This window comes from Pocillopora verrucosa, chromosome 8 (genome assembly GCF_036669915.1).
Source record: "Pocillopora verrucosa isolate sample1 chromosome 8, ASM3666991v2, whole genome shotgun sequence".
Lineage (NCBI taxonomy): Eukaryota > Metazoa > Cnidaria > Anthozoa > Scleractinia > Pocilloporidae > Pocillopora > Pocillopora verrucosa.
The window spans coordinates 2,595,338-2,609,042 of NC_089319.1; the positions used below are offsets into that span (position 1 = coordinate 2,595,338).

General features: G+C 34.2%; 1 protein-coding gene across 3 annotated transcripts in view; it reads right to left on the bottom strand.

Annotated features, from left to right (window-relative positions):
- Positions 1 to 6,454: 6,454 nt before the first annotated feature.
- Positions 6,455 to 13,705, bottom strand: part of LOC131790239 (COP9 signalosome complex subunit 1-like) — a 29,190-nt gene continuing 21,939 nt past the window's right edge. The window contains exons 5-18 of one of the 3 annotated variants that reach the window (XM_066170686.1): positions 13,469 to 13,546; positions 12,924 to 12,999; positions 12,573 to 12,634; positions 11,986 to 12,036; positions 11,479 to 11,563; positions 10,741 to 10,818; positions 10,050 to 10,104; positions 9,844 to 9,929; positions 9,364 to 9,458; positions 8,804 to 8,909; positions 8,154 to 8,234; positions 7,385 to 7,609; positions 7,038 to 7,085; positions 6,455 to 6,799 (exon numbers count right to left, since the gene is read on the bottom strand). In XM_066170686.1, coding sequence (XP_066026783.1) covers positions 6,746 to 6,799; positions 7,038 to 7,085; positions 7,385 to 7,609; positions 8,154 to 8,234; positions 8,804 to 8,909; positions 9,364 to 9,458; positions 9,844 to 9,929; positions 10,050 to 10,104; positions 10,741 to 10,818; positions 11,479 to 11,563; positions 11,986 to 12,036; positions 12,573 to 12,634; positions 12,924 to 12,999; positions 13,469 to 13,546 — 1,180 coding nt within the window. In that variant the 3' untranslated portion in view covers positions 6,455 to 6,745. The remainder of the gene's footprint in view (positions 6,800 to 7,037; positions 7,086 to 7,384; positions 7,610 to 8,153; positions 8,235 to 8,803; positions 8,910 to 9,363; positions 9,459 to 9,843; positions 9,930 to 10,049; positions 10,105 to 10,740; positions 10,819 to 11,478; positions 11,564 to 11,985; positions 12,037 to 12,572; positions 12,635 to 12,923; positions 13,000 to 13,468; positions 13,547 to 13,705) is intronic. The other 2 variants (XM_059107420.2, XM_066170687.1) reach the window with 2 other exon arrangements.

The following is a 13,705-nucleotide window of genomic DNA, read 5'->3' on the forward strand; positions in this document are numbered from 1 at the left end:
CACGACAAAAAGCTCTGTTAGTTAATACATTTTGTTTGAGTCAGTAACTTTTTTCTGTACACGACGACCTCTATATGATTTGACAAGCATCGTACACATATGCCTCTATGGAGATATATAGAAATAAGGCATGTTCGTTCATATCATTAGCAAACAAAATCCTTTTTATGATGATCATGAAAAAGGCAATTTCATTCAGCAGTAAATGCTTAAATCCAAGTTAAAATGTCCGCTTTGGTTATGTGTACAAAACATCAGGTTATTTTAGATCACAGTAAGCTTGCTTAAGACGGATAATAAAATAAAATCCCTCTTTTGATTATAAACGATTATTTTTGTAAACACTATTGTATCAAGGAGCTAAGCGGTACCTCAGAACAAAGATCATTCTTTAGATAAATCGGTCGAAAACAAAGTTAAAATGGCTATTCGGGCGCGAAGTAAAAATTTGGTTTTTCTGTGGGTGCACGTTGAGGACTCCTTGTGGTTTTGAGATGAATGAAACGGGTAAAGCTTAAGCGATTGACAAAGATCCTTTCATCACCCAGCATCTGACCTGCAAACAAACAACTCACATGATTTTACACGTTTTCTAATTAAAGTGCTCGAAAAATGCCGGAAAAACTCTGCATACATCATATGAACCTTCTTTTAAAATCGTCAGGTGTTTTTCTCGAGTTCAAGAAAAACTATAACGCAAATCACACATGCAGTACAAAATATCTTTCTCGTATATAATTAGCTTGACTAATCAGCATTAAGTATGCCGGTCTGCTTTTCAATCAATATTAAAGCAAAACCAGTCAAATTAATCTGCGTTTGGTGTCAGATCAATAAATACATGTACTCTTAACACGCCGCCATCTTATCATAACAAATAAATTATCTTCTAGGCAGCTTAGCATGTACATATGTACGTAATTCAACAAAAAGGGCTCTTAAAGAGAGAGCGATCAGTGCTTTCATAATCGTAACAATGACAGAGGTCGGCTTACGAAGGCTAAGTTGTGTATCCAAATAATCAATTCGCTGTCAATACCATGAACTGTCTGATCAAATTAGTCAGTGCAAGCACGTTTGTCATTCTAATAGAACTTTAATTAAAAAGTAGCGGAAACTCTTAAACATAGGCGTAACTCATGAGTCGGTCAATTCCGATATCCATTGCGCCTTAACCCTGATGTAAACAATAATACACAACCGTGCAACGCTTATATCAGCATTTTAATCGTAGATAGCCATAAAAGCATAATTATTTTCGCAATTTAAAAATCAAAGGGGTGAGCAAAATCAGTCTTCGGTGCTTACAGAAACACGAAAAGGCCCCATTCAATGATAACAGGTTGATATCGAATACGTTGAAATCAACTTCAGATTAATGATACTTCCCCCCTCCCTCCCCTCCCTTCCCGCCCCTATCCTCCTTTTACAAAAAAATAGTGAAAAGTCAGAAGAAACTGCCAAGAAAAATTATTAGTGCGCACGCAAAAAAAAATCAAAATGCCCTAACAACATTCATTTTCATTCCTTTATCAATATTATTGTTCTCATTCCATTATCAATATTATCATCATTATAATTATTATAGTCAATACTAATATCATCGCGAATGTTCATTTCAGATCAGAGAAATTGAAGAGAAATGATATTTCAACTTTTTTTTTTCCTGACATTTTTTTCCTTATCGTTATTTCATTCTATACTTAACTCTGAGCATTTTCGCACAAACCCTTGGCAAGCGAAAAATTCAATAACATAATACAACTGTGCTGCTTCATAGTGTTTTAAACGTGAAACACACTTCACACTGTAAGCTACAAAGCATATAACCCCGTGGAACTTAAGAAATTCTTAGGTAAAACCTCGAAAAAATGCTCAAGAGAATCAGCAAAGGAGAGAGAGAGAGTTACGTCACCCCCGTTTGTAAACAGCCAGAAAGAAATGGAGTTTTTTTTCCAAATTGTTTAGTTTTTCTTATTTTTGTTTTATGTTTTTTTCCTTTGGTTTGTTTAGTACAATTAATTTTCTAAAATGCAGTGGTTATTTCATTTTAAAATTTGTTGATATACTGTAATGTAGTGTATTGCAATATGTTGTTACGTAACGGTACACATTGTAACGTATGATAGTGTAACGCTGAAAATAGAAGAAAAATTAATTCTGTGAGCAATGTTAGTATTGTGACTACTATTCTAACGTTGACAATCAGAGTTAGTAATGTAACAATATAATCATTGTAAAAAAAATTTAAGAATTTAAACGAAATTAAGTATTTGCACAACAAATGCAATGTAAATTTGTCATGAGTTGACAATGAACAAAGGTAACTGTAAGGAAGCTAGATAAAAACTTAGTAAGCCCTCCTTTTGATACTGTTGTTTTTAGGGAGACATAAACACCAGTTTCTATAACAAATATTATTTTTGTTTTTGGTAAAGATCAAATGAAAAAACTAGCTGAAATTATTTACGCTAAGTAAATGAACTTGCACATATAGCTTACCAGAAACTGAAGCTGATGAATGAAGGGCATCGTGTACCAGAAAAAAATTTCATCAGAAGCAAATTCAGTTCCAGACATAAGATTACTGCGTTTTCTTACAGCCTCCAACTTTTCTGGATTATATATAATCCCGGGTGATGATCTAATTGTTTGCCTGTTAAAACTTAATGTGTTTTGTCTGATGATTGCTGCGAAAGTAATTAAAATTTAACAATTCCTTCGTACTCCTGCCAATTTATCATTGTCTTTTAATTTTCAAAACTTAAAACTGCTTTGTAGAGGAACGAAAATCGAAACTTTCTTCACATTAACAGGCACATGAGTTGTACTGAAGATAAGGGTTTTTTAATCAGTGTCTAATCAATCCAGCACCATTTCGAGGGACGAAGGCGGGAATACAACAGTTCCTAATCACAAAATATATTCTTATATCCAACGTTGTATTATTTTATTCAGTATATGATTAAAACTAATGTATCAGCAGTGATTAGATGATTATTTCATCTCTGTTCAATTTTTTTATTATATTTCTTTTGTTTTTGATATTACGAATACATTTTATTCAATCTTCATTTTTCCCTTCTTTTTCACCTTGAATCAGGGCACGGTGCTAAAATGTTAAAACACCGCTTTTTGCAAACGGTTCGGTCTACAAAAATTAATACCAAAAACTATTAAATAAAAGTTTCGTTATTCCTCGAACGTCGCTGGCACCGAAAAAAGTTCAATATGAATAGCCTCCTTGCTTTTTTTATAGAGCACAAGCCCTTATGGTACACGACAAGAAGTCCACTATAAATCGTAGAACAGTAAGAGGTAAACAAACAAACTGACCGCGATCAAAAATACTATGGTTAAAGATTGATAGCTTTCTGAATTATCTATAAGCTTTCTTGATGACAATGGCACAGCGAAATTTCCAATCTTTGTTTACGATTCTGTTACACAACTGCATCATCAAGGAACACAATTTAGATTCATTCTGAAAGTGATATATATCTTTCAACGTCTGGAAATTTCAATAAATAATTTACTTGTTAAATGACGGTTATTTGATCTAACCGAACCGGTAACCTGTCTGTCCTCGTTAGCTCACAGCACAAAATTTTCCGCTTCTTCATGAGGGACGTTCACTGAGAGGAAATCTCAGCCAAGTAACGATTCAGAAAGGAGCTTTAGCTAAATCCTCGAGACGAACACGGAGAAATCTTTTAAATTTAACCGTGGATACATAGATGGAAAAATAGCTGAATGAAAGCATGAGAGAAAAGAGTGAAATAGATTTTAAAAAAAGTACAAACCTAAAATTGAACAAAATGAATCAGTACATATATATAGATAAATAAATAAATATATAAGAATCGAAATGAGGCGATATCTCAGAAACCTTTCCACTGAGTGCGGTAAAACAGGCTGGAGTGGTGAGACACTTGAAAACCGCAGCATAAATAAAATGGTTTAGCCTTATGGTTAGTTCGACTGAAATACAAGTAGTTCCCGTTTTACTTTAAATTAAATAAACTCAAAGCAAATCTGTATAACTTAAAGGCGATAATTAGCTAGGAAGTAAAACGTAATTTCTGAAAACCGGTGTTACGAGGCATAATTAGGACGGATCTTGAATGAATTGATTATTGAACAGCTCAACCAAGCCCTTGCTTCCTACACACCTTAAGCTTGCGTTAACCGCTCCCCAATGGAACCTGTAGTACATTAACGACTTTCCCCGGGACCTCGTGGTTACAAAAGCATTCATTTAGAAAAAATACCTTTTTTTCGTTCGATCCCTCTTGGCATCTATGATAAAAGGCTAGCTTCGATCTTAATCTATAGATTCATGGCCTTTTAAATCCCAACTCTGACTTCACGCTTCAAAACAATCCGATACCGTTGACACCCATCTGAATTCGTTAACGGACTTTGGACAAAAATTTTGGATTAAATGACAGTGGGAATCCATTAAACATTATGATTACCAGGCGACACTGGAAACCAGATTGACATATTATCTCTTGAGTAAACTATAATTTTTCCAAATTCCCCGAATCAATTTGTTTAGGAAACGAGATTTCACAGTATTTCACGTGGCCAATCAGGATAACGGCTTCTTAGCTTAAAAGGCATAACCTTTTACAAATTTTTTAATCTGAAAACTTTGCATCATGCTGCTACCTAGACCTGTTTCGAAGCATTCCTGCCTCTGCGGTAAGTCACAATTACTCCCAAGTTCATCACCTATCTAAAACACGGGTAATGATGACAACTGAATAAAGGGGGTAAGTTTCTAAAGAAACTGTGGTGCTGCGTCGCTCTGACGAAGGGCTACCGCTCGAAACGTCAGCTTTTTTACTCTTTACGGTGGCCAATTTACGTTTTCAACTCAGTTGTTAACACTAAATTACCTGCAATGATGACAACACTCTTTGGTATGAAAGGGTTAAACAAGCAGGTTTATTTCCGATTCTGCGAGTAATGACGGCTGGGTTAAGCAAAATCGTCGTAATTTTGAAGAAACAGGGAGCTTGGAATAACGCAATACAAACACAACCTGCTGATTTGTTTAACTTCGCTGATGTATGCTTTCTTACTTCAACAGCGAAAAGGTAGTCTTTTTAGATGAGAAAAAAGAATTAAGGCACAGTTTAGAGCAAGGTCAACCAGGTAAAAGCGTTTGTTGTTAGTTCAAGACCCACACAATGCCTTCACTGATAATAATCTAAAAAGGTACCTTGATATTCCGACAGAGGACGAACATGCAAATACCTCGCGATGCAAATAAACCGTTTTTTGCACTCAGCACAGTTGTATTTTAAAGAACAATAGCTGTTTTGATAAGTAAAAACTTTGTACCTTACATCAACTCGTACCTTTCGTGGTTTGCTCGTGGTGACAGATGATTTACATCGGCTGGAACAGCACTCTCCTGATTATCAACCTTTCAGATGTTTTTTGAGGATTTAAAACATATTATGTAAATATCATGTGTCTCAGCAGCGGGTATGTTATTAATTTTTAAAGGCCTTAAAAATTTAAATAGCTTCAGCACAGGATAGCATTTAGGATTTTCTAAATTTAGATAAGTCAACGAAACAAAAAGGAGGGAAAGAGAAAAAAAAATTACAGAATTGTAGAATTTTGTTGTTTTCGAGTAAACGTTGGGAAAAGGAGGTTTTCTCTTTCTTCCTCTTCTTTGTATATTTTAATAAAGATATAAACATATGTTGTACCCTTTGAAATATATTAAAGAGGTTTGATTCGAATATTAATTCAAAGCTGACAATACTCATAGCTCCTGATAGATTACCAGCGAGTATTAAAATGGAACCCACTTAGAAAGCTTCAGTAAAACCTTTTTAAAGTTTATCGTAAATAGATAGAAATAAGAGAGATGGTAAGTATAGAGCTCGGTAAAGAAATAGAGAAAATTGTTTTTTCGTCTTTTCACGAGCGTGGGACAAAGAAAAAATTCTGAGTCCCCATGAGGAATCGAATCTCAGACCTTCGGATTCCGCGCTCCGATGCTCTACCACTGAGCCACAGAGACTCCACGGTGAGCGAGGTCTATTACGGAGTTTACATAAAATGCGTCCCGCATACTGCTAGGATCAGCAATGTCGATAGCGCATTGTTTGCAGATAGAAATAAGAGAGAAGAGGTCAGTTTTTGATCGACATTGCTGATCCTCGCAGTATACAGGACGCGTGTGATCTGTAATTCTTTCCTCTAAGTGCTACAGATTTCTTAGTAAATTAGCCGAGAATTTAATGTTAGATAAAAATAACAACTTCATGTTTGGATATTGCAGGGAGAAGTTACATGTTAATTACTTCTGAGAGTTTAAGGGTTGCATAGCGTTTTCTTGAGTGCTGTGGCCAATTTGCTAGTAGAAACAGTCTTTATTTTCTTGGAACCATTCTTGGGACTATCTACTGCAGAACAATAAACAGCTATAAATAAAATCATTGCTCAGAGGCTAGGGTTTCATCCACTCGACCATTCGACCTTGCATGTAATAATCACCCACAATTAACTACCACCATTAACTACCCTCAGAGCGAATAAATTAAGAGCTCCGACACGTACAGTGTACTCGAACTAAACAATTTATTTAAATTAACTTCCTGGGAGTGAAAAAAAAGGTCAACCATTACAATGTTCAACTAAAGAAATTATATTTGATTTCATCAAACACCAGTAAGAAATTTAGTGAACATCAAAGGAACTTCAAAAGCTCCGAGAGGCCCTATCGTGTAACCGGCATGGACACATCGCCAGAACTTGCCTCACGTGGAGGGCTCTGTGAATGCAATAAAAAAGAGCCTTATTTAAAAGTGCATGACTAAATTAAGTACATTTTGAATATAATAAAAATAAATCAGTTAAATTGTCTTAATCCTGGTGCATTAGCTGGTTTTCATATGGTTTAAGTTTTGTGTACGAGACAAAACACTAACCCATTGGGGTAAAGTTTGTCTTTAAAAATCAAAACAAATGCAAGTTACATATATTGTGAAATTAGACAAAATGTTTCTTACTTTGACGACGATTTGGTTGCGCAGAATGGCACCACGAAGAATTAAGGCCTGAAATGGCAAATAACAAGTGAAAAAAATAGATCCATGTCTCTAAAAACAAATTTTAAAATGTAATTTAAAAGCCCAAGTATTAATCACACAAAAATTTTAGGAACGATTTGGCTTTATCACTACAGTTTTGAAAATGTGTGTTCGAGACAATTTGAAATCAACCAATTTCAGTGGTCACTCAGAATTGGTAGGGTCCCACCAAAATATTAGCAACGTGTTCCTCTGACCAAAGAATGCTATCTTTTCAAGGATCATATTTTTCTGATGACAAAACATTTCCTCAGACATGAACTAACCTTAGTTCTTTTATGATAATCTTTTCCCATTTCTATTGCTTTTTCAAAGGTGACACTTCTCTGATCAACGTTTCGCGCGAACAGAACCTTGTTGTGTGAATCGATTCTGGCCTGTATCTGCCCGTCAAGTATCAGCTCTGACAGCTCATCTTCAAGTTTAGAAACAGTTGTGTTGAACGCATGCGCCATCTTCTCCATATCTGCCGACACATATGGACTGAAGTACTGAAATAAGGAAACAGATCAGTTAGTGACTGAACAGAGAAGGACTTAAGCATTTTCATCCCTCAAAGTGATCACTCAGTAATTTCCCCTTACAACAAAAAAAATCTCTTATGCACACATTCTCTTCAAGAATACTGATATGATCGAACGAAAGCAATGAACTTTTAACACTTGTATTATACATCAATCTCTTTGCTTATCTTGGAGGCTCCTGTGTCTCACATTAAACTTCTTAGAGAAGGGGGAGAGAGAGTGGTGTGGTGGCACTTTCATCCATGATTCTCACGTCTCTAAGTAATAATTTTCCCAATAAACTATTTTCTTGCGTGGGCGAGAACTTCGCTCCAACACGTCAACGTCAGCTTTACATGAAGACACGTTTAATTCGCGTTTTACACTCGGTTATAGCCGTTGAGCTAAATTTCATACATTTAATTATAAATTCTAAACGAGTATGTTTCTAAACATGTAGTTATGATTCTGACCAGGTTGCATTGTTTCGTTCATTTTCCAATTAATTGAACTTCTCAAAACTGCTACCAACCTGTACTAAAGCCCTGTTTCTAATCTGACTGTACAAAGTGTTGACATGTGGCGCTAAATACATGTCTAACATGAAGTTATCCTACGAAAATGAAAAGAAAAAAAATATCAGTCGTGTATTATTTGCGAGTATCTTTTTTTTCCCATTTTTTACCTTCACTTCCAGGAACTTGAAGTTAATCAATAACTTTTGTCTTCCTTTTGTAATTTATGAAATTTTCATTAAAAACGATGCAGTGTGTTGCGTTCTCTTAGATGAAAAATCCCTGTTACTACGACAATCACACGATTAAAATATTCGCCAAAATATTTTAAAAAAGGGGCGAGAAGATGAATGAAACTGAGTCACAATAAAAAACTAATAATAATTATAATAATGGTTATTATTTTTTAAATATTATTGAAAATTAAAAATCCGAAAAATAATAATTGGGATTATAAATACGAGGTCTATATGCTCTTTCAATGCCAGAAAAAATACTGTAAGCTACTATTGTAAAGTAAATAAATACGACTTTTTCAGTATTCGACTTGGCCTCTCTAAATCAACAATTCCACTTTTCCCAAGATTTAAACCCATCCATGTACTGCTGTTTTCATTCTAGTAGAGATATCAAAGCAGACAATTTATTTTCCACAAATCTTATGTACCTTCATTTCATCCAAAAGTTTCAAACAGGCAGCATACTGCGACTCATGGAACTTATATAACACATCTCGCAGTTGTGGCTCCAACTCAAGAAAAAGCTTAAACGAACTAAAAACATAACAGATTTTAAATTTAGTTTCAAACCAGCGTTCTCTCTATGACTTTTACATGGCGTTAGCTGATCTATGAAACTTTTTAAGGGCGAATCTATGAGGTATTTAAATATTTTCTCTTTTCAAACTCAAACGACTATACTTTCAACATAATTAAAAGGTAAATTGCATGATAATGCAGTTTAACTTCTACTACAATTTTAGTCCTTGGGCCATTTTTGTTGAAAAATTTGTCAACTAACAGCCATTTCCTGGTAGCCAAAGCTACATAGCAGGAAAATCAATTTCATTTCCTTTTTTTCCCTTTCTTTTTTTTTTATCACTCTAAATCCTCTTCACATTAATAAAACTACATCTGTTCAGTGGTTTCTAGGTCCAAAATTTTATAATTCAACATTTAACGTATGTGGTCACCTGACGGCCAAGTTCAAGAGAGACATGTACAGTACCTGCTTGATAAAACTTTTTTTTGCAACTCTTGTCTGTCAAATGAAGCTAATGCACACAGTCCCCCATAAACTGCTACATTATTGGGTGAGATAATCTGCAATGTAAAAACAGGGAAACAAAAAAAAAGAATGTCTACTTGTACTTAAGATTCTATTCACATACACCTACAGTGTACACCATATTCAAGATTTCTACCATGTCATACAAAATATTAAATCAAGGCTGATGTATATTAGAATGAGTGATAATGACTGATGTGCCTTAAACTTTCATCTCATACTCTTGGGTTCAACTATTTCCCAAAAGGACAAAGTAAAACAACAAACAAAAAATAAATGGAATCACTGGATGAAGACATTGTGATGAGTATATTAGACAGGTAGCATGACACTTGACAATGGAAGGGGTGCAGGCAACAGACTGACACAAACATATGTATCTGGGACTTAGCATTTGCCCTAAATTATATGAAAACCAACCTCTGGACATTCACAGTTGTCAAAAGAAGCTTGTAAGAAATTCCTGGCAGCTGATTTGTACTTCCTAGTAGCAAGCTCTGCAAGGCCTATCAAGAAAAATTAGGATAATTATGAGTGGGGATCAGTAAAAATTTTCTTTAGTTATTATACATGTATGTGCTCAAATAATATTATTTTTAAACTTGCTTGACAAAAGATAGATATACCTGCAGCACACTTCAGTTTGGTTAGAGTCACCAGATTTGGTTTTCTATCTTTCTGCTACAAAATAAAAAGATAAAATTTTGGTTTTGATAACTTAGTGCCTTCATTGCTTTGTTTGATGGTTTGGATGTAGATTGCATGAAAATAAAAAGCAGACAATATACCTCATTATACATTAGACTTACTACCAAATTCAGAGTGGTGAAGAGCATGCAGTCAATATTTAATTATAGCATGTGAAGCTGACTTGATAACCTAATGTCTGGAGCAGATATTAGGTCACCATGTCAAGTTCAAAGTCTGCTTAGTTTCCAAGCACCATGTCCTTGTTTTGTTCTTAACTTTTGCAAACTTAAAGAGAAGTGTCTTCTTTTGCAGATTTTTTTAAAAAAATCTATAATCAAACAATTATTGAATTTGGTTTTCACATGATATAAAAATTAGAAAAACCATGTAGTTGTGTTATCAGCCTCAGCCTTTGGCTTGGTGGATTACTCAGACCTCAGCATTGATAATTCATGATATCATGCTCAACCTCATCCAATATTTACTTGTTGTCATATATTTTTGATGCTGGTAACTCTCTCCTTTACCTGACCAGCAGCCTTCCATCTCTGGTATCAGTTTCTTAAACACTTTTTTATTTAGGTAATACATTAAATTCTCAATTAAAGGTTTTTTTTCAATTTTTACCTCAGCTAGTTCTGAAGTGTTCTCAGCCTTATTCACATAATTCAGCACATGTGACCAGTTACCCAAGTGAATACTGACCTAAAAACCACCAAAGATAGTAAAGACGGAAATTAATAGTGTGGGTGAAAAACAATTACATTGTATGCTTTGGTAAATAAAAGTATTTGTTATAAATACAGCTATTCAGCTTTCAATAAATGTAAAGTATATAATATTGTGGTTCAAAGCTTTCCTTGGTTTTGACTTTTTCAGAAAGTTTATGTTAGTTTGATTTTTCTTTGACACAGATATACATAATCTGAAATAAGGGGAAAAAAAACTCACAGTGGATGACTACTTTGAAGAAATTTCAAATCAAAGAAAAACGACAAACACCTATGTACATGACAGTCAGTTAAATATCTTGCATTACTGAACAGTTTTCAGTTCCTTGCTCATAATCATCACACACAAAAAATTCTCATAACTTTGATAGAGAAAAGATCTCTCCAAGGCCTCGTTTGGTACATGTACTTTCCAAGGAATGTAATTGTTAATTAAATGATCATTCAATTACTGTATTTGTTGCTTTGATTTTCTCAAGGAAAAAATCCTTTTCTGTAATTTACACTATTTTTTTTCCTCCAACAAAGTTTATAGGGATCTCATGGTGAATAGAGCAAGGTAAACAGACACAAACAAGTTATTGTGTGACAACAACACTGTAAAGACTCATCATGTCAATCAGTTAGAGCCTACCTTGATGACATTAACACACATATTGACAACATGTTTTGCTGTGGTGCAGTAGTCTCTGGCTCTTGAGTAACACTTTAATGCATTGCTATATGATACAATAGAGAAGTTGACAGTTCAAAGATTAACAGGTACACACTGTTACTGAGAACAAAATCCTGAAATATTCAGGAAAATACATAATCTTTGTATGAACTATGTGTGACAGTTTCAATGTGTACAATGTATGTGTTGTGGTTCAATTTTATCCTTGGTTCAAATTTTATTTTCTTTTGTTTTTGGGTATTGTAGTTTGAAACAAAGGAAAATAAAATTTGAACCAAGGATAGAATTGAGCCTCAACATATGTAAATGTAAGGTGTCAGTAGAATTACCAAAAATTACAAACTATATTATTTGTAAGTTCACATTTCTTAAGGCTGAATATGTTTAATAACAAATACACAGAAACAAATACAAGACATATTTATAAAAGCCTCTTGTGAATAATCATGCTAAAACAAAACTAACTTCAGGTCTCCACATTCAAAGTAATGATCCCCTAAATCATCATGTCCACGTCTGCCAAATAAAAGACATTTCTTGTAAGTACCGCATAGAAAACTACACAGGAGGTGTACAAACTGAAGCAGTTATACTCATGATTTTCATTAAGTAATGTAGGGATAGGAGGGCAAAAGTTACTTTAATAGAAAATTACTGCCTAAATCTAAATGAAAATTAGAGCTGGCCACTTAAAGTAGAAAAATAATTTTTGATCTCCAAAGCCTGGTTAACACCCTAAATGTATAAATATTATGTGAATGCATCATGTTTAACTTAATGCCTGTCAAAGATCAACATCAAATTTAAATTTTCAAACAACAAAACATTTTGGTTTTGGAATAAAATCAAAAGAGAACTTCTATTGCTCACAATTTTTAGGACAAAGTAACATGCAAGCAATTCCATGAAAGAAGCAATGGGACTCTGAGAGTAATAAACACTTATTCACTTGTGTAAACAATGTAATGAGTGCTTTAATTAACCATCTGATGATAATAATTTGATTTAAGGATGAAATTGCAAAATCCAAGTCACCATTAACTGACTTTTACCTGATGCTCTCTTTGATTGAGTTACTTTTGTAATTTTTCAGGTCTGTATCAAGCTTCTCAAGCTGCAAAAACAAAACAAGATGGGCATTTAAAAGAGAAAATATTTTCATTTTTTAGACATTTAATTCCTTATAACAATTGGTATTGGTTGTGCCTACATCTCTTGTTTTAAGAGCATCCAAAATACTAATTGGATGGTCATGTAGGTTCAACTAGCAATTAAGGTGGATATCAATTGTTTTTTTCTTTTTCTCCTCCTTTGGAATGAACTGACTGAGAAATGTCACCTTTCAATAACTGCTGTGGGAAGCTGGCAGGTGACTGCTCATCAAAATGGTAATAATAAATTACCTTGAGAGCAGCTTTTTTACTTGTAGTTTCAATCCAGGTGGCATCAACAGCTGGGCATTCCAATTCACTGCGGCTACTGCAACATTGATTAAGATTGTGTAAAGAAGCTGATGCCTAGAAATCACTCACATCGTATACACACTTTTATGAATATAAATTAGTTCATTTACAAAGTAACAGAACCAACTTTATGGATGGGCCAAAACATATAGCCATACTTCAGATTTCCCACAGCAAGATTAAATATTGGCAGTGCTTGCAGTTTTGAATATACAATTTTTTGTAGAACAGTACTTTGAGGCATTGTTTCCCCATGATAAATAATTAATCTCTTTATTAGCTTGAACACAAAATGGAAATATCTGTATATGAGGCCAAAAGTAGCAACACCAAAAAATGATTTTATAATGTTATTTTTCTTGCTCTCTCTTTTTCTTTTTTCATCAGGGTACAATTTGATGGATTTGATTGACGTCTCCAAGCAGAAAAAAAGACAAAACTTCTTTAGGGTTACAATTACTAACCTACATGTACAGATGTCTTACCATGCTTCTGTCATCCGTGTCACAATCTCCTGATAAAGCTGGACATTGAATGTTTGTTTCACATAACTGAGGGCTATTCTACAGATATCAGTATCAAAATAAAAGTCAAACACAACGCTTTGAGCAGCTAAATGTTTCCTGGTATACATCAAATGATCTTGAAAAGTTGTGGCAATTCTTTCACAACAAGTTGCTCCTTTGAATTCTTCCAAAAGAGACTGAACAGACTACAACACC